This window comes from Pteropus medius, unplaced genomic scaffold, assembly GCF_902729225.1.
Source record: "Pteropus medius unplaced genomic scaffold, Ma_sr-lr_union100, whole genome shotgun sequence".
Lineage (NCBI taxonomy): Eukaryota > Metazoa > Chordata > Mammalia > Chiroptera > Pteropodidae > Pteropus > Pteropus medius.
The window spans coordinates 42791491-42811424 of NW_024344378.1; the positions used below are offsets into that span (position 1 = coordinate 42791491).

Sequence of the window (19934 nt, forward strand, 5' to 3'; positions counted from 1 at the left end):
TACTTTTTAATGTCAATAAACAGCCAGGGATTACAAGAAAAAGACAAGAAGAACAAAAGAAACCTGAAGGAATAGGAGGTACTGTGGAAAATGAACAAGAAACTGAGTCAAACAAAACAAAAAAAGTGTCCAGTATTCAATGAAAATTTTTTAGGCATACAAAAGGAAAAAAAAGATATAAATACAACCTGTCCTTGAGAAAGCCCAGACACTGGACTTGATAGATGAAGACTAAATCAACTGTCCTAAATATGCTCAAAGAACTAAAGCCATTATGGAAAAATAACTAAAGAAAACCAGGATAACAATGTCTTGACAAATAGAGAATACCAATAAAGAGACAGAAATTATGAAAAGGAATCAAAGAGAAATTCTGGAGCTGAAAAGTACAACTGAAATAGAAAATTCACTAGAGGAGTATCAAAAGGAGATTTGAGCAGGCAGAAAAAAGAATAAGCAAACTTAAAGACAGGTCAATTGAGATTATCCATTTTGAAGAACAGCAGGAAAAAAAGAATAAGGAAATATGAATAGAGCCCAAGAGACCTGTGGGACATCATCAAGTGTACCATCATGCAAATAGTCCCAGAAGGAGAGAAAAAAAGAGAAACGGTTGAAAACTTCCCAAATTTGATAAATGACATAAATCTAACATCCAAGAAGCTCAACAAATTCCAAGTATGACAAACTCAAAATCCATATCCAGGCACATTATAATAAAAGTGCTGAAAGGCAATTACAAAGAAAAGTAATGAAAGCAACAAAAGAGAAGCAACTCACCACATAGGAGGGCTTTTCAGCGAGATTAACACTAATTTTTAATCAGAATGGAAGAATGCCAAAAGGCAATGGGATGACAATATGGAATGGGAATGGGATGACAAAGGAATGAAAGAAAAAGCTGGCAAACAAGAATTGTATATCCAGGAATACTCAGATAAAGAAAAACTGAGGAAATTTGTTGTTATTAAACCTTCCCTACAAGAAATGCTGCAATCCTTCATGAAAGGAAAGGATGCTAAATTATTCAAAACCATACAAATAAATAAAGAACTCTCATAAAGGTAGCTACAAGGGTAAATATAAAAGTTAATATTATTGTATTTTTAATTTGTAACTTTTTTTCCCTATATGGTTTAAAAGGCAAATGCACAAAATGATTATAAATCTATATTAATGGGCACACAATGTATAAAACTCTAAGTTGTGAAGATAATGGGGTAAAGATAGCTGTTCCAGGAACAGTGTTTCTATATACTATTGAAATTAAGTTGGTTATTATTTCAAAATAGACTGTTATAAATTTAAGATGTTAATTGTAACCCTTAGAGCAACTACTAAGAAAATAACAGAAATATATACAGAAAAGGAAGTGAGAGGGGAATCAAAATAATATACTAGACAAAAATCAAACACCAAAAAATCAGTAATAGAAGAACTGAAGAACAAAGAAAATATGACATATAGAAACACGTGACAAAATGGTAGAAGGGCTTCCTTATCAGTAATGACTTCAAATTTAAATTAATTAAATTCTGCAAACGAAAGGCAGAGACTAGCAGAATGGACTTACAAAACAAACCAAATATAATTCAACTATATGCTGTCTACAAGCCTCACTTCAGATCCAAACACACAACTAGGTTGAAAGTAAAAGTTTGGAAAAACATATTCCACGTAAATACTAACCCAAAGAGAGCTAGGTGGCTATACTAATATCAGACAAAAGACTTTTAAGTCAAATATCACGAGACAAAGAAAGACACATATTGATAAAAGTGTCAATTCATCAAGAAGACATAACATTTATAAACATATATCTATCTAAATGATATAGCTTTAAAATATATGAAGCAAAAACTGACAGAATTGAAGGGAGAAATACAGTTCTAAAATAACAGCTGGAGGCTTTAAATACCTCACTTTCAATAATGGATAGAACAATCAGACAGAAGATCAGTAAGGAAATAAAAGACTTGAACAATGTGATAAACCAGCTAGACCTAACGGATAGATATAGAACACTCCATCTAGCACGAGGAGAATACACATTCTTCTCAAGTGCTCACAAAATATTTCCCAGGATAGATGACCATAGGTTAGTTCACAATAAGTCTCACTAAATTTATAAAGACTCAAATCATTAAAAAAAAAAAAAAACCACACCTTTCTTAGACTATAATGGAATGAAACTACAAATCAGTAACGGAAGAAATATGAAAAATTCACAAAGATGTGTAAATTAAATAACATAAACAACAAATGAGTCAAAAAAGGTATTGCAAGGGAAATAAAAAAATACTTAGAGAATAATAAAAATGAAAACACAAATTACAAAAGCTTATGGGATGCAAGGAAAGTATGTTCAAAGGGAAATTTACCCAAGAAACACAAAAAGAGTGAACTAAACCCAAAGGCAACGGAGGGAGAAAATACAGTCAGCTCACCATATCTGTGCATTTCTCATCCATGCATTCAACCAACCGTAGATCAAAACAATATTTTTGATCTGCAGTTGAGAATCTGTGGATGCAGAGGGCTGACTGTATGTATTGGTCCACGCCCTTTCACATAAGGGACTCTAGCATTTGCAAATTTTGGTATCCACAGGGGATCCTAGAACTAGTCTTTCTCAGATACTGAGGGACAATGATAATAAAGATAAAAGTGGAGATAAATGAAATAGAGAAAAGAAATACAATACAAAGAAGCGACAAAACCAAAAGCAGATTCTTTTAAAAGATCAACAAAATTGACAATCCTTTACTTAAGCCAAGAAAAAAAAGACTCCTTTTACTAAAATCAGGATTGGAAGCTGAGACATTACAACTGACCTCACATAAATAAAAAGGAAAATAATACTATGAACAATTGTATTATTCATAGTATAATACTATGAATGCCAACAAAACATATAATCTAGATGAAATAGACAAATTCCTAGAAACACACGAACTATCAAATTGATACTAGAACTAGAAAAATCTTTAAAAAAAAAAATCTATTAAAGATACTGAATCACTAATCAAAAACCTTCCAACAAAGAAAAGCCTAGGGACAGATTCTACCAAACATTTAAAGAAGAATTAAGACCACTCCTTCTCGTCCAAGAAATGGAAGTGGGGGAGTGGGGAAGAGTCTAACTCTATGACACCAGCAGTATCATGATACCAAAGTTAAAAATACCATACATGTGAAAAGGAATAATATAGTAACCAGTATCCCTTACAAATGAGAAAGAAATAATCAACAGAATAATAGCAAATTGAATCTAGCAGCACACTAAAAGGATTACACACCATGACCAAGTGGGCTTTATCTCAGGAATGCAAGGTGGTTTAACATTAGAAAATCAAACAACGTAATACATCACATTAATGGAATAAAGGAAAGAAACTACATGATCATTTCAATTGATGCAGAAAAAGCATAAAATCCAACACTTTTCCATGATAGATATACTCAACAAACTAGGCATAGAAGAGAACTTCCTTAACATGACAAAAGGGATTTATGAAAACCCATAGCTAACATCCCATTCAGGTCAGGAACAAGAGGAACACATGTTCATTCTCACCCTTTCTAGCCAGGGCAATTAATTAGGCAAGAAAAAGAAATCCAGAAAGGTATCCAAATTAGAAATCTAACGGATTTGTAGATGACATGATCTTGCATACAGAAAATTCTAAAGAATTTACAAAAACTATTAGAGCTAATAAAAGAATTCGGTACAATTGCATGATACAAGATCAACAAACAAAAATAATTTGTATTTCTATACATTAAAAATGAACAAACCAAAAAAGTAATAAAACAATTCCATTTACGATAGAATCAAAAAGGACAAAATACTCAGAAAAAAATTTAACTGAGGAGGTGTAAAATTTGCACAGTGAAAACTACAAACTATTGCTGAAAAAAATTAAAGACCTGAATAAATGGAAAGACATCTTATGTTGATGGACTGGAAGACAATATTGTTAAGATGGCAATATCTCCCGAAAACTGATCTACAGGTTCAACATATTCTCTATCAAAACCTCAGTGGTGTTTTTTACAGAAATACAAAAGCTAACCAAAAATTCATATAGAATTTCAGAGATCCTTAATAGTCAAAACAATCTTAAATGAGAAGAATAAAGTGGGAAAATGCACACATTCCAATTTTGAAATCTATTACAATACACAGTAAATAAGACAGTGTGGTACCAGCAAAAGCCTAGACATATACATCATCAAAATAAAACTGAAAGTCAAGAAATAAATCCATAATAGTCAATTAATTTTCGACAAGAATGCCGAGACTATTCAATGGAGGAAAGAACACTCTCTTCAGCAAACAACAGCAGGACAACCAGGTAATCACATGCAAAAAATGAAGGTAAACTCTTATCTCACATCACAGACAAAAATAAACTCAAAATAGATCAAAGGCCTAACTATAACACCTAACACTATAAAACTCTTAGAAGAAAACACAGGGATAAATCTTCATGACCTTAAATTTCTCGACAATTTCTTAGTTATGATAAAAAAGCACAACAAAAAACAGACAACTAAGACTTCACCTAAATTTAAAATTTTTGTGTATCAAAGGATATTATCAAGAAAGTGAAAAGACAACCTGAAGAGACTATTTGTAAATCATGTATTCAATAAGTTTAAAAGTATCCAGAATATATAAAGAACTCTTAAAACTCAACAAAAAAAGGACAATGCTAAAGATATACAAATGACCAGATAAGCACACATTAGCCTTCAGTGAAATGCAAATCAAAACCACAATGAGATATCACTTCACACCTACTATAATAAAAAACACATAAATAAAATATGTAATAATAGTAATAATAATAATAATAATAATAAAAGGGAAATAGCAAATGTTTGCCAGGAATGTGGACAAATTGAAATCCTCATATATTGCCAAATGGAATATAAAATGGTGCAGCCGTTGTGGAAAAGTTTGGTGGTTCCTCAAAATGTCAAAGAGAATTATCACATGACCCAGGAATTCCACTTCTTGGTAAATAACCAAAATAATTGCAAACAGTGTTATCAACAAAAACTTGTACAAGACTGTTCACTGCAGTAGTATTCGTAATATTGCACCAAAAGATATTAACAACCCAAATGTCCATCAATTAATGAATGGATAAACAAAATGTGGTATATCCATACAATGGAATATTATTCAGCTATAAAAAGGAATGAAGAACAGACACAGGGTACAACATGGACGAACTTTGGAAACATTATGCTAAGTGAAAGAAGCCAGACACAAAAGTCCACATTATTGTTTGACTCTAGTTACAACAAATATCAAGAATAGGCAAATCCACAGATAGTAGATTAGTGGTTGTCAGGGGCTAGAAGGAAAATGAAATGGGAAATAACTGTTTAATGTGTACAGGTTTCCTTTTGAGGTGGTGAAATGTTCTGGAAGTAGATAGTGGTGATGGTTGTTGCACAACACAACACTGTGAATGTACTAAATGCCACTGAATTACAGATTTTAAAATTCCTAAAATGGTGAATTGTTATATGAATTTTACCCCATTAAAAAAAAATTAAAAAACAAAAACAAAAGAACATGCAGCCTTCTGCCTTCCTCCCTCCCTCTTGTCAGGGCTTAGCTGTTAGTACACCTACTCTGAAGACACCCATGTCTGGGGCTGAGCTTTTAGCCAGTATAGCCAGAAGACTGGCTATATATACTGGGTATATTGAGTAAATACCTTGAAGATGATGACTGTGAAGTTTCTCTCTGGTGATTTAAGTCACATAAAATGGAAAGGGAGAAAGCTAGAGTAAACTCTGTGGTGTTTGCATAAAATTAGAGGTATCAGTACAACCTCATGGTTTCAGTACAGACAGATATAGCTATACACGTTGAAAACCATGAAACATGTGCATGTGTATGTATATACATAAAGTTCCCAGTTCTGTCTGTTGTGAGAATCTGAAAGCAATGGCTCCCTGCTAGTAGTGAGTACACTTAGCATCCAGAGCTTGATTTCTAAATACCATTTTTCTCTTAAAGTCAGAGCTCTTAGGAGAAATGGCTGATGTCAAGGCTGGCGTAGAGAAAAAACAAGATAAGCTTAGAGCATTTGTTGTACTAAATATAAAGAATAACTAAAAAATAATGGGGACAATTCAAATGCACACAAAAGAGCTCAGGGGGCTCCCACTTACCAAATCAAGAGGTAACTGAAAAGATCTCATCTCACAGAGACCCATGATAAAGCTTATTAAGGCTGACCCTCCACCAGACTCAAAACAAGACCTCTCTGTGGAACTGAATAAAGGCCTACAGAACAAGTTGTGTTCCTAGCAAGACAGGCCCCCACCCCACATATCCTCTCAAATTCTATCTGCCATATCAGTACAAACTGCCCTAAGATACCAGTGCCAGGAAGGAGACTATAATTCAAGAAAAGTGTCTGCCTACCTCAGAGGCCATCAGGACTATCCATTCCACCATGTCTTACATGCCTGTTTATCAACACAGTAAGCTAAAACTCACAAGTCATCCCTAATCTCACCTCCATGTGGCATTTTACAGGCCCCAAAATCTGATACAATCTTACAAATGTTCTTGCTCCATCAAATCCTTTCACTGTTTGCTCTGGCACTAACCATCAAGCATTTTGAAAACTGCCCATATCCCAAACTTCTTCCAATTTTCCTTCCCCTTTCTCAAGATGAACAAGACTGAATCTTGAGGACACTCTTTTCCCTGCAGCTCTCATAAATAGTGTCTGTTTTCTCTTACAACCTATCATATGACTGGGCCTAAAGATAGGCCTTCTGCTCTTCACTCCTAGATCTCCTTCCATTTACCTTCCTAAAACACCAACTCCTCTGAAACACATGCCAACTGATCACATCCCCTGCTACCATTCCTTGTGTGGTCATCTAAAAACCTTCCACAATTCCTTCACTCACAGATTTTGGCACTATTTTATGCTTTCTTTCTATACTACTACTCCTGTCATTATTTTTGATGATTTTAATATCCAGGCAAAAAAGGTATCCAACACACTAGTCTCTCAGTTTCTTGACGTGCTTATTTTCAACATTTTGTCCTCCATCACAACTCAAACACCCATTCCTATGGTTACATTTACAACCAACCACAACCCTCCAAATCTCACCCATTCCTATGGTTTCATTTACAACCAACCACAACCCTCCAAATCTCGAGCATATCTGACCATCATTTCTTATTCTATAACCTACTCCTCCCAATACTTCAACTCTCACTACAACTCAACTCTACCTACAGCTACAATCCACTGACCACCACTTTTTAAAAAATTCTCTATTTATCCCCCAACAAAGTCTTCATACTTTCCTCCTTACAAAGCTTAAATTCCATGATCCATCAAAATAATCATATCCTTGACCTTTATTCCCTTCTGTATATACTCACTTGCTAAAATTCCAAACTGGTTAAAATCAACTGTCTGCCTCATCCTTACCTCTACCCAAGCAGCAAAATGTGACTAAAGGAAAAAAAACCACAACCAAGTTGACTGTCTCATTTTAAATCAATTTGAAATATAAGTTTCAAATGGGCCTCCAATGTTGCCAGTCTAATCCTATATTTACATGGTCAACTTATTTTTTCCACTCCCCAAAATGGTTATTTCACCACCTTTCCTTTCTCTTTGAACCTCCAACACCCTTCTCTCTATCATAACCCTTTAATTACCTTGCATCTTATTTCACTGTAGAGTAAAAATATTCTAAGAGAACTTTCACCATCTTCCACCTCAAATCTATCAAGAGATTTGTACTTACATATTATACTTGCTTTCCTTCCTGATGTTATGGATCTATGTGTCTAACTAGTCAATCCTCCACTAGTGCACTAAATTCCATCCTTTTTTCACAACTTTAGAATCCTGCTCCTGCAAATGGTATCTTCCTGCGTACTGATTTTCTACTTTCTGAGTAATTAATCACAACAACATGTGAACATGCTTCAATTTCCCATGTAAAATAAAATATCCTTTATTGATGGAAAAAATATGTATTATTTCTTTTTAAAAATACTTATTTTAAAATACTTTAAGGCTCACAAGAAAGTACACAAATAATACAGAGTTCAAACGTACCCTTCACACAATTTTCCCCTGCTATGTGTATACTTATATTTACTTTAAAAGAGGATAAACCACAACATTCCTTTAAAAAAGACCATCTACATGAGGAGGGAGTAAACTGGGTAGAGGATGTAGAAAAAGAAGCTAGACTTCTTTTAGATATCTTATTTTGTAGATTTGACTTTTTTTTTTTTTCAGTGTTTAACTTAAGGGACACTTTAGTCTTCTTTTTAAAGCAATCTAGTTTAAAAATGAGCTGAGGTTAGGAGAAAAGAACATGACACCTTCTAACAGACAGACGGGCAGAAGGGCAGTGGGGTGCAGGGCAAGGACTCCTGTCAGATCTTCTCCATCTTAGAAATATATTTTATAATTATATACTTTATATAATTATAAAACTAAGCTGTATTTAAATACGCAATCCCTAAAAGTCAAAAGTTAATCTAAATGTGTGTCTACTTGGTGGTATAACAATACAAGGCATAATTTCAAGTGATATCAAAACACTGTTATTTGACTGTGTGTCTCTCCTGGGTTATACCTAAAGAACAAAAACAAAACGATTTTTTGAAAAACCATTTTCAGTTATCATAATGTTGGTGGAAATGTTGGTATTATTAGGCAGTAAATGTATAAGTCTGGAACATTTTATCAGAGCAAGTACACTAGGTAGCAAGGAAGCTACCGAAGAGTAGAGGTTGTGAGAAAAGGATTCAGATGCCAACTTGAAGAGCTCTCTGTGACAAAGATGAGATAATATGAACATCAATAAAGATAATAACTACAATGGACTGAAACACATCAAATATGTTTAAATCCATGAATAAAACCAAAAAACTAATTGTATACTAATAAACATATTCATTTTTTTTAAGAAAGTATCTAGAGAGAGAATCTTTTCGCATATGAACTATACTATTAGGGAACCAAAACAGTAGATACAGAGAAATCTGTAAAAGTATCTAAGCTACTTCATTTTTAATAAAATTAAAAATAAAATAAAGAATTAGAGTAGCACCATTTTGTAACTCCTAATAAATTAATGAGTCTAGGCACCAATCACCAATGACCACTAACACCATAAAGGCCAGTCTCCTGGAAGAATGAATAAATAATACATCAAGGTTTTTAGAACCAATAGTAAATATTTATTCAAATTTCTTTCAACTCAAGAGTTCTACAAACTAAACCATTCATTCATTTCACTTATCTCTAAATTGAGGGTCAGCAAACATTTGCTGTAAAGGAAGAGATGGCAAATATTTTAAGTTTTGTTGGCTACAGGGTCTCCGTCACAACTACTCAACTCTGCCTCTACCAGCTGAGGCTACAAAGCAGTCATGGAAATCAAATAAATGAGTGAGCATGACTTTATTTATAAAAACATGTGCTGGGAAAAATTTAGTTCATAGACTGTAGTTTGCTGAGCAGTTACCTCTGCCCTAAATGGTAAGGTAGAAAAATCAATAATTTCTAATAATAAATAAATTTTTCCCAGATGGAAAGTTAATCTGATAATTATTATTCAATCTTCAAATCTAAATCAGCAGAAGGAATTTGGTCAACATCATTTTCAGGCTGACCATTCCTTAATTTATTTTGCTAATTTGAAATGTGTGATAAGCATTAATATGTTTTGATAACTTTGAGTCTAAAGTTTATGATTTTTCAAATTGTATTAAATCTGATTTCTAAGTCAAATGTTTTAGGAATCCAGTAATAACTCTGATTTACTGAGTTAATTTGATACATATAGGTATACATACATAGGTCTATACATAGAAGTAATTTAGAAGGTTGAGCTTTTTACCTTATCGGAAAACCAAATGAGCCTGGAATCTTCATAATACCTAAACATGCCATATTTAGGATCCAATAATTCCCTCATGATGAGCAAGAAAAATTCTTTGCGTACTCCTCCTGCATCAACAGCATCTTCTCCAACAAATATAACCTGAAACAGCATAATGCATATATTGAATGTAAAGAAATAACAGTATATCCTGGAGAACCTATGTTATTCATTACAAATAAAGGCTTAGCAATAGTTTTAAATTTTTTTAAATATAATTGTTAATTTTCAAAGATACACTAAAAAATGGAAAAGACAAATTTTTTTAAATAAAAGTCCAAATTATATAATAGAAAATGTCAAAGTACCTTGAGCGGCTTTTTGTAGTCTATATTCTTTGTTTTCCTAAGGACTTCCATTGCATCTCCTACAATATTTTCTCTACGTACCACTAGAATTAAGCAGGGATTCACAGACTCAATCACTGGGAGAAAAAGAGAGGAGACATTCTGTCTGTGGGCCTGGTCAATAGCCATCTAGAAAACAAAAGATTAAAATTTTAATAGCTATGCTACAAAGAAGCTACTGTGACTAAGCCAGTCTCTACCTGTTAATTAGATATCCTATAATGTCTATAATAATTTCTACACTACTGAATTGATATAGAACCTCACACAGTACCTAGTAAAAGAACTTAATAAACTATATTTTGAGCATAAAGAGTATCCTTTTGAATTTTTTATATTAATGTAGCACTAAGGATACCATTAACTAAGCATGGAACTATAATACTGATAAATTTGAACACTGTTGTTTCTCAAAAAATAACTGGGATGGAGAATGAAGGAAAAAAGAAAAGAGTAGTAAAATAAACTTCTAAAGAAAATAAGGAACAGCCTAGCTAAGGAGGTTTTATAGAAATTCATCTGGTAGAGTGGTTACCATAAGTTCTCACTAAAGTAAGCATTTAGCTTTTACTATTTAAAGCCTTTGTTCTTTTCCGATGGTTTTCCCTGTATTCTTGTTCTAAATGGAATAATCTATATTAAATGTACCAAATGAATGATTACCTTAAGGTTTTAACAAAGGCTACCAAAAAACTGGTTTATTAGCTGTTAGTATAGAACTGTACAAAAATATTTATTTCTTCTGTTGATGAAAATAGAAATAAGCAAATCTCTAAAACTCCATTACCTATTATGTAAATCTATAGAGGGGTTTAAAATACCAAATGCATTTATTTTAAAGGAATGAAAATAGCTATCAATACTGGGGGCAGGTAATTTTTAAAAGCATTTTTAGAATATGAAGTGCCAAAGGCCTCTTTTCATTCTCTTCTTAGTCCTCAGCCTCTACAGTAATTCTATACCAAAGAAAGGAATTCAAAAACTTTTTTATTTACAGGTTCAAATGATAACACGAAACTACTGTAGCCCTTCAAAGTCATAACGTAAACTAGTTTAAAAAAATCATTGTAAATCAAATAATGTTTAACATAAAACAAAGGGAGTATAGGGAAAAAAAGGAGGGAGGAGGAGGAAAATACTTTTTACTAAAACTTTCTTCAAGGAAATTTCATAATCCTCCTAACAAGTGATCAAATGCCTCCTACTTTAACATAATTTCACCTTCAGTCACTTCCATCTTTTACCAAGTATAATGAAACAAGATTTGAAAAACAACCAACATTTTCAAGTAGACTTCTAAAATTATTTATAAAGATTGTATATTTCTGTAATGAAAGAGGCTTATATGATTTTTTAGATATAAAACAATTAAAGGTTATGTTATTCTATTTTCATTTAAATATATAAATGTAAGTAGCACTCATAACAATATATATGTAACATGTCACATACAACAGTCCTCTTTCTAGGTACCAAAGGTAGTTTGCACAAGAGACCACACAGGTACAAAATGTCCCCAAAGATTACAGATTATAAGCTAGTTTTGAATATTTACTTTTTAAAAAAAGCACAGAAATAATCCAAAAACCACTCTCAAATCAGACTGGTATTATATAACATTTTACCTGCATCTGTAAGACTGCATCCGTTTGTAAGAGAGTAGTTTTTGCTTGGGCGTCAAATACAAATGGATATGTGCAGATTGTAACAGGGATATCTGCCAACTGGAAATAAAAAATTAACTTATTAGTACAAACTGGTTTGTGATTATATTTCTTGTAGGTATTGTCACTTCTTGTAAAGCTGGTAACATTCTTGTTCACTGTGTGTCGTTCAGGAATTATAAATATAACATGTTGCTTATTTCCAAATACACCTGTCCTTTAATTTACATGGATTATCCATTCCAAGCGTTTTTTTTTTTAACGTGGAAGAAAACCGTATGAAGAGTCTCCAGTAAGAAAAAAAATACTAAAGAAACAGGCCAATATAAGTCATAAAAATATTTATTTCACATATTTTCATAAAAAAATACTAATGAAAATTCAGAAAAACCAAAATAAATTTTATTTGCTGTCGGAGTCTACACTGTAATCTAAAGCAATCAACCTTCTCTTTTTAATTGGCCCAAAGTCATTATGTCCATTGCTTGAAATATTTGGAAGTACTATTTCAGTTTCATTATTTATGTTTTTGGATGACCTTTTCAACCCCATCTTTTGCTAAGTTTTCATAAATTCTTCACTAATCACTGCAATATTTTTAAAAATCTTTTCCAAATTTTAAGGCTTGCTGGATGTTTGGATCACTATCTAGTATTGCAGTTTTCAGTTTTGTGGCCAACTGAAGAGCTTTCTAAATATTTTCTGCAGTAAATGAAACTGGTTCAAGGTCACTGCCATATTCATCGACAGGGTGGGCTTCAAATATTAAGTGAATTCATTACCAGTTAATTCATGATTAACCAGTAATTCGTTAATATCTACCTTTAAATTGTCAGAGCCAGGCAGTGAACACACACTACATATATAATTGTACACCTGAAACTTACTGGATTTTGCTAACCAATGTCACCATAATAAAAATAACGATAAAAATAAAAATAAAACATTGTCAGAGCTTTCTTCTTGAAATTTACTTAAAAAAATAATAATGCCAGTTAATCCCTCTTCAGTTGTTGGAACCATATTCCCTGGTACAACCACTTCTGGACATATTGTTTTCCAACAAGCATTTAAAGTTGATGGATTTCTATCACTCAAAGCTAAAGAAATATTCGGATACAACTTAAAATTGTGTATTTCTTCCTGGCTTCTGTAACTGTAAGTAATTCACTATTTTCAAACTTATTAAAAATATCATTAAAACTCCATTTAATATAATTAATCCTAAAGGTGGAAATAATGCCTTGATCTAAAGGTTGGATCAAGTAAGATGTATTTGATGGTAAATATACAACTTTTATATTTGGATGTTCTAAATTGTATGGATGACGAGGTGCATTATCTAAAAGTAAAAGTATTTTAAAAGGAAGACATTTTTCCTTCATATAATTTTCAGCTACTACAGCAAAATTTTTGTAAAACCAATCCTGAAAAACATTAGTGGTCACCCATGCTTTTTAATTTGCCATCTGATGAACAGGAAGATCATTAATAATTGTGTGTTAGTAAGTATTAGTTCTTTGTATGTTGCTGAGTTAAGCTACTGGTTTTTAGAAAGAGTAATCTCCAATAATGGAAATGAAAAAGAAAGAACCATGTAAAATGAGACCATGTAAATGGAAACCGTGTATAAAAAGTCTGCATAAATGGCGTGGGGTGAGGGTGGGGGTGTGTATTCACCATATATATAAAAACACTCTTGTAAAAAAAAAAAGTGTAACAGCTTAACCTACAAAATAAGACTAGATTTGTTTTTGCTTTTTAAAATATTAATATTTGTGTGTGGGCTGGTGTGTGTATGTGTAAAACATGAATAACAAATACCAAAACATTCAGTAGCTATTTCTGGGCTGTGGGTTTACTGTATGTGTTTGCATGTGTGTACATATGTATGCTTTGTTTTATCTTCCAAAAGATCTATAATGGACATAAATTACATCTGTTATAATAAAAAACGAGTTACAAAGGGGAAAAAAAGATTGTTCATTTTTGGTTGCATGGGTTTTATTGCAAAATATTTTTATTTGGTTTAAGCAAATATATGCCTAAGTTCTTACTGGATAATACTCATAATGCTTTGTTGACATTCTTTTGCTGGTAAGAGGGTTTTGCCTTCAATATGTACAAAATACAACATCTGAGAAGCACAATAAAGCAAAATACAATAAAGCGAGGTATGCCTATATAGAATTTTTACTGATAATTAGATGATGCACTGGAATTACCCACTTCCCAATTTTAGGAGGGAATTATATAGTACTTGAGAGCCCACAAAATTGTAAATTACAAGTATCTTTTGCTTATTAACTCCCAAGTTTCAGTGAAGTAGACTGAAAATTTATTCTAAAATTGAGGACCCCCAGTTAAATACAGTATACAGTTCTCATATGTTAGGGCTACTCTAGCAAGTAAGGCCAATGATAAGCAATCTGCTTATTCATTCATTTAACAGATATTTACTGCATGCTATTAAGGTGCCAACATATGAGTCCAATAATCTAATCATTCAACATACAAACTAAGTACCACTAGTATAATAATGCTGTCAACCTTTTAAAGTTGGGAGAACTCATCTATTATTACGTCTATTGTATCACACATTAGTCACCTTATAGATAATTATTTATTCTAGCGACTAACACAGTGATTGTTAATTGTTTCAATGGTGCAGAGAAAAACAAAGAGCTATGAATTGCCAGTCACAGATTCTTGCAGTTGGAGGAGGATATATATCTACCACCTACCAAACAAGGCATATTTTTGTTCCAGCCCTGACACAGAGTCTCTGCTACAAGGCTTTCAGTGAAAACTTAATATCCCATGAAATGACCCATTTTTTAAGTGCTTAGAGTTCTTTATATTAAGTCTGAATCTGCATTTCTATATGTCACTATGCACCATGTCATTTTGTACTTCAGTCTTCATTTTGCCCCTTCGGGGAAGTATATATGGTTTAAATATTTCAGGTCTTCATGCTCCCTCCTTAAGCTGTCTTTTTTCTATAATAAACACTCCCAGTTTTCCTGGCCATTTTGAAAAAAAATATACGGTTTCCAGCTCTTCTTCATCCTAACTGCCTTCCTTTAAATGTATTTCAATTTGTCTAACTCTATCTTAATATGGCCACCAAAAGCAAAATAATCTAATAGTGCCCAATCAGTATAGAATACAATGAGACTATTAACTCTTACATAGTATATGTACATATAAGACAACATGCTGAGTTATATTAATCTTACAGTAAATTATCATTCTTCACTGTTTTTCATATGACAATTTTTACCTCCATCTTGTTTTGTGTCACTAACTAGCTATTAAATGGCAGAAAGTCATTTTACTACTTTGAAACTCCAAAAGACTGAGATGATTTCTAAAGCCCCTTTGTCTCCAAAGCTCTATTTCATAATTTTATGTGCTACTTCATTTGAGGATGAAGAGGCAAACAATGTTAGGCCTATAATTTAAAGCTAACTCTAAGTGCTTCATTGGTTCAAGAGCTGGAAAAAAAGCAAAGCAAAGCAAAACAACAAGACTTAGTCCATCACAGAAGTATAAAAGTATTATAAAATTTCTAAGCGTTAAAAGGTGATTTAGCATTTTTGATTATGTAAACTAAAGTGCTAGAACTTTATATATTAAGATAGTACATTAGACAAAGTAAGGAAGATGATCATACTGAAAGTGTCTAATTTTATGACCGTTTCAAGTATCAATTATTAGTTTAAAAACTGAAGATAATTTACTTCTCTAATATATTATCTGGCTTATTGCATAGGCATTTGTCAAATTTTAAGTCTGCTTTTTTATATTCTGAGGACACATTAAATTTTATGCTGAAAAGACTAGGAACACATATTGTTGAAAAGTATCAAAGGGAGAATGTTAAAATAGAAGTTTGAATTTTCTTGATAAAATTAATCTGAAATGATACACAGGACAATTTCTATACATTCATTTTATAATTATAATTATACATATATATGTATGTATGTATGTATGTTTTAAGGTCACATGAAATGAGGAAATTTTGGCTTTCCTATCACTTAAGACAAAACAGTATATTTTACTCTGAACATGAGACTTTATTACACCAAACTTACCTCAGTTAATCCATGGTTGACATCCTAAGACAGCAGTGCAGAATGTAATAATGAGGAAAGAGCAATGTTAGTGTCCAAATTTAACTATTTCTATTCAAAGTAGCATTTCATATATTTTTGCTACAGCAGAATACTGAATTAATGAAGGAGACCAAAACATATCTTCAAAATGTGCACTTTTCCACATGCACCTTATTTATCAATAAATGTCAGACCTCTGTTTCAGGTACCTGTGATCATAAAATATTTGAGGTTTGAACATAATGAAATTTGGTTTCAGTAACTAAGCACTCCACTTGCAGAATTTAGGTAGAATAGGAAAATTAATTCTAGCCTAACTTGGTCTTGAAGAAATATTTTTATGGCTCAGTTTCTCCACCTGGAAAAATGAGAAAATATTCCTCAAACTTTGACATCTTAACAAAAATGTTTGAAAAGTGTTTAGTAGATTAAAATGCTATATGGAAACAAAGTAAGAAAAATAAGCCATTTGTTTTTTATTTTTCAAATAACCAGTAAAATATAAAGTATCTTATATTAAGAGTTCTCAAACATCATTAGCTTAAAATACAAAGTAGAGGACAGGACACAGGCTGGTAAATAGACAGAAGAAATGAAGAGAGAAAGGTATGAAGGAAATAATGTAAACTGTAATGAAAACTTACCACTTCATTGAACAGAAATGTACACTTTCTTACAGAAAGCATCCACATATGATCAGGGTAGATTCATATAAAATGAAAGAATCTCCAAAAATATGTTACTAAATTTGCAGGTGCTACCTTGTATAGTAAGGAATTATTCTTACCCCAAGAGAGGTCTGACTTTGTCCTTAGCTACTGGGAGGTGAGTACAGATGTTTGGAACATTACTCCTGAATGTCACTCCTGTCACCTCATGTGCCTGGGGGCTCTGAGCCACATAATTTTAAGTTCTGCCTTCAGAAGGGCTGGAGACTAAAGGTCAGCCACATGGGCAATACGTGATTGAGCCTCAATAAAAGGTCTGGGCACCAAAGCTCTGGTGTGCTTCCTTGGTTGGCACTATTTTGTATTATCAAACATGAATGCTGGAACAAAAAACCTGCTCATGTCTCTACAGGGAAAGGAAAAAAGAAGCTCTGCCTTTGGTACCTTTCCAGACTTTACCCTATGTACTTCTTCCCTTGGATGATTTCAATCTGTATCCTTTCCCTGTAACAAACTGTAAATGTTAGTAAAATGGTACTCAGTGACTTCTGTGAAGACTTGTAGCAAATTACTGAACCTGAGGGTGGTTTGGGGAACCCCTCAAACTTGTAATTGGTATCAAAAGTGAGGGCGGTCTGTGGATTGTTCCTTCTAACTTTGTAGTTGGCTAAATTTTCATATGCCTTGAGGGGTATCATTGGAGGCTTTAAGATCTTAGCAAAAAGACTTAGGGTTCTCTCACTACATTGTGCTTAATAAAGCCAAAGCAGTAAAAACATAAGCAAAATATGGATGTATACAATTCCTATTTTGAGAAAGGTAATTATTGATAACAGTGTCTTTCAAAATATTCAGAGTACAGAGAGAAAAAAATGGCGTAGATGTCAAAGGCTCTGTTCATCCCTCTGGTGACCAAATCAAAATTGTGCTGGAAACAAGGAGCAGCAGCGAGGGAAAATCACCTGGGATCTAGATGAATAAGCCATACAACTACAGAGAAATCCAAGAAATCACCTTGGCAATGACAGAAGGTAGGATGGGACAAGAATGTGGGTCTGCTAGGTCCTGAGCGGCTGAGACCAAGGCTGTGGCAGCAGCAGACGCCTCTTAAAGGAGCCGCATCTGCAAATGGATTTTCGTGGTGATGGACCTGCTCACTCTGAGTACCAGTGCCCATTCGGCTGCACGCAGCGGGCACAAGGGACTTACAAGGAGATATTGTTAGAGTAAGGGCCGAGGTGAGACTCAGAAGTGCCGGCGGTATCCATTGTTCTCTGTTGAGCCCTTCTCCCTATCAGTGCGTCGGACACAACGCCACCATAGCTGTGACCTCATCAAACTGGGTAACAGAAGTTGCTCCCCATAGAGTATTCCCTGAAACTTCGCCTCCCCCAACTCGGGCTGCACTCAAGCCACACTCAGGTATATCCTCAGCGAATCAGGTGCTCCTTGCTGAGCAGCACCTAGACTCACACTGGAGGCAGCTGGCCTTGGCTTCTGGTGTGGCCCTTTTGAGGCAGCTATAAGCACAGCATCTGTGGACTGCTTGCTAAATCTTAACAGGTGGCCCCGGAGGGGCAGAGGCTTGGGCTAAATTTGGCCTGCAGCTGAACTTCTCTCAGGACTGTGCCACTGGACACCTACTTCACAAATCCACACTAATAAGACCGGTAGAGTTAGGAGCTTTGCTTAGTACATAGAAACAGACACCGAAAGGCAGCCAAAATGGGAAGACAAATAAGCAGAAACCATATGAGAGAACAGAACAGAGATCCAAATATAATGGAGTCAAGTAATCTAAAAGATGTAGAGTTCAAAACACTGGTAATAAAGATGCTCAATGAACTTTTGAGAAGTGTAGATAAATTTAGTGAGAACTTCAACAAAGAGATAAAGAACATAAAAATGAAGATGGAGATTACAAAAAGGAACCAGTCTGAAATGAAGAACACATTATCTGAGATGAGTAGTATATTAAATGGAATAAACAAAGTGAGTAAAGAGGATCGATCATATGCCCTATCTAGAGGACAGGAAAGCCAATAAAGACACTCAAACAGAATGGCAAGAAAAAAGATGCCAAGACTATAAAGATGATTTAAGGAGGATGTGGGACACACACTATTAAGGCTCCAAATATTCGTCTGATCAGCGTTAAGTGAAGAAACTCAAGATGTTGAACAGCTGTTTGAAGAAATAATGATGGAAAACTTCTCTAACCTGGTGAAGGAAATGGACATAAAACGCCAGGAAGCTCAGAGGATTCCAAAAATCAGGGATCCAAAGAGGCCCACACCAAGATACATCATAATTAAAATGCCAAAGGTTAAATACAAAGAGAAACTTTTAAAAGCAGCTAGAGAAAAACAAATAATCACATACAAGGGAACACCCATAAGACTGGCAGCTCATTTCTCAGGAGGGGCTATGCAGGACAGAAGGGCTTGGCAAAAGATATTCGACAGGATGAAGACCCAGGATCTACAACCAAGAATAATGTATCCTGCAAAGCTATCATTTAGAGTTGAAGGACAGATAAAGAGCTTCCCAGACAAAAATAAGCTAAAGAAATTTATCACCACCAAGCCAGTATTACATGACATGTTGGAAGGACTTCTTTAGGAAGAAAAAACATGTATCAAAAACAGGAATAGAGAATGGTAACAACTACATTCCTATCAATAAGTACCTTAAATGGAAAAGAATTAAGTGCTCCAACCAATGGACGGAGAGGCTGAAATGATAAGAAAATAAGACCTCTACATATGAAAAGGGAATGGAAAAAGATATTGCTGTGATGAACCTAGAAGGTATTTAAGTCAGATAAACACTATATGATTTCACTTATATGTGGAATTTAAGAAATAAAAAGAACAAACTAATAAAAAAAATTCATAGTACTAAGTTATCACTACATAAATGCCTCTACTGGTAGGGTTAAGGAGAACATATCTACAAGTTGTTCTGCAGAAAAAGCCTTTTAGATTACACTGTTTAATTTGAAAGCAATTTAACAGGATTATTTAAAATCCCTTTACAGTTATCTTATGGGACACTTTTAATGTGATATTACTACTAAAAAATTTGAATAAACAAAGGAAAACCTTTCAATATTTTCTGATTATCTATGGCCTGCTGATAACTATACTTGATACCAAGAGAGTTATA

The 19934-nt window shown here is 33.6% G+C and overlaps 1 protein-coding gene across 9 annotated transcripts in view; it reads right to left on the reverse strand.

Annotated features, from left to right (window-relative positions):
- The window catches only part of HERC4 (HECT and RLD domain containing E3 ubiquitin protein ligase 4), a 121933-nt gene that overhangs the window by 15003 nt on the left and 86996 nt on the right, over positions 1 to 19934 (reverse strand). For 6 of the 9 annotated variants that reach the window (XM_039871939.1, XM_039871935.1, XM_039871934.1 and 3 more), the window contains 4 exons: positions 16078 to 16101; positions 11939 to 12037; positions 10275 to 10442; positions 9925 to 10068 (listed from right to left, as the gene is read on the reverse strand). In XM_039871939.1, the coding sequence (XP_039727873.1) occupies positions 9925 to 10068; positions 10275 to 10442; positions 11939 to 12037; positions 16078 to 16101 (435 nt within the window). The remainder of the gene's footprint in view (positions 1 to 9924; positions 10069 to 10274; positions 10443 to 11938; positions 12038 to 16077; positions 16102 to 19934) is intronic. The other 3 variants (XM_039871940.1, XM_039871937.1, XM_039871936.1) reach the window with 1 other exon arrangement.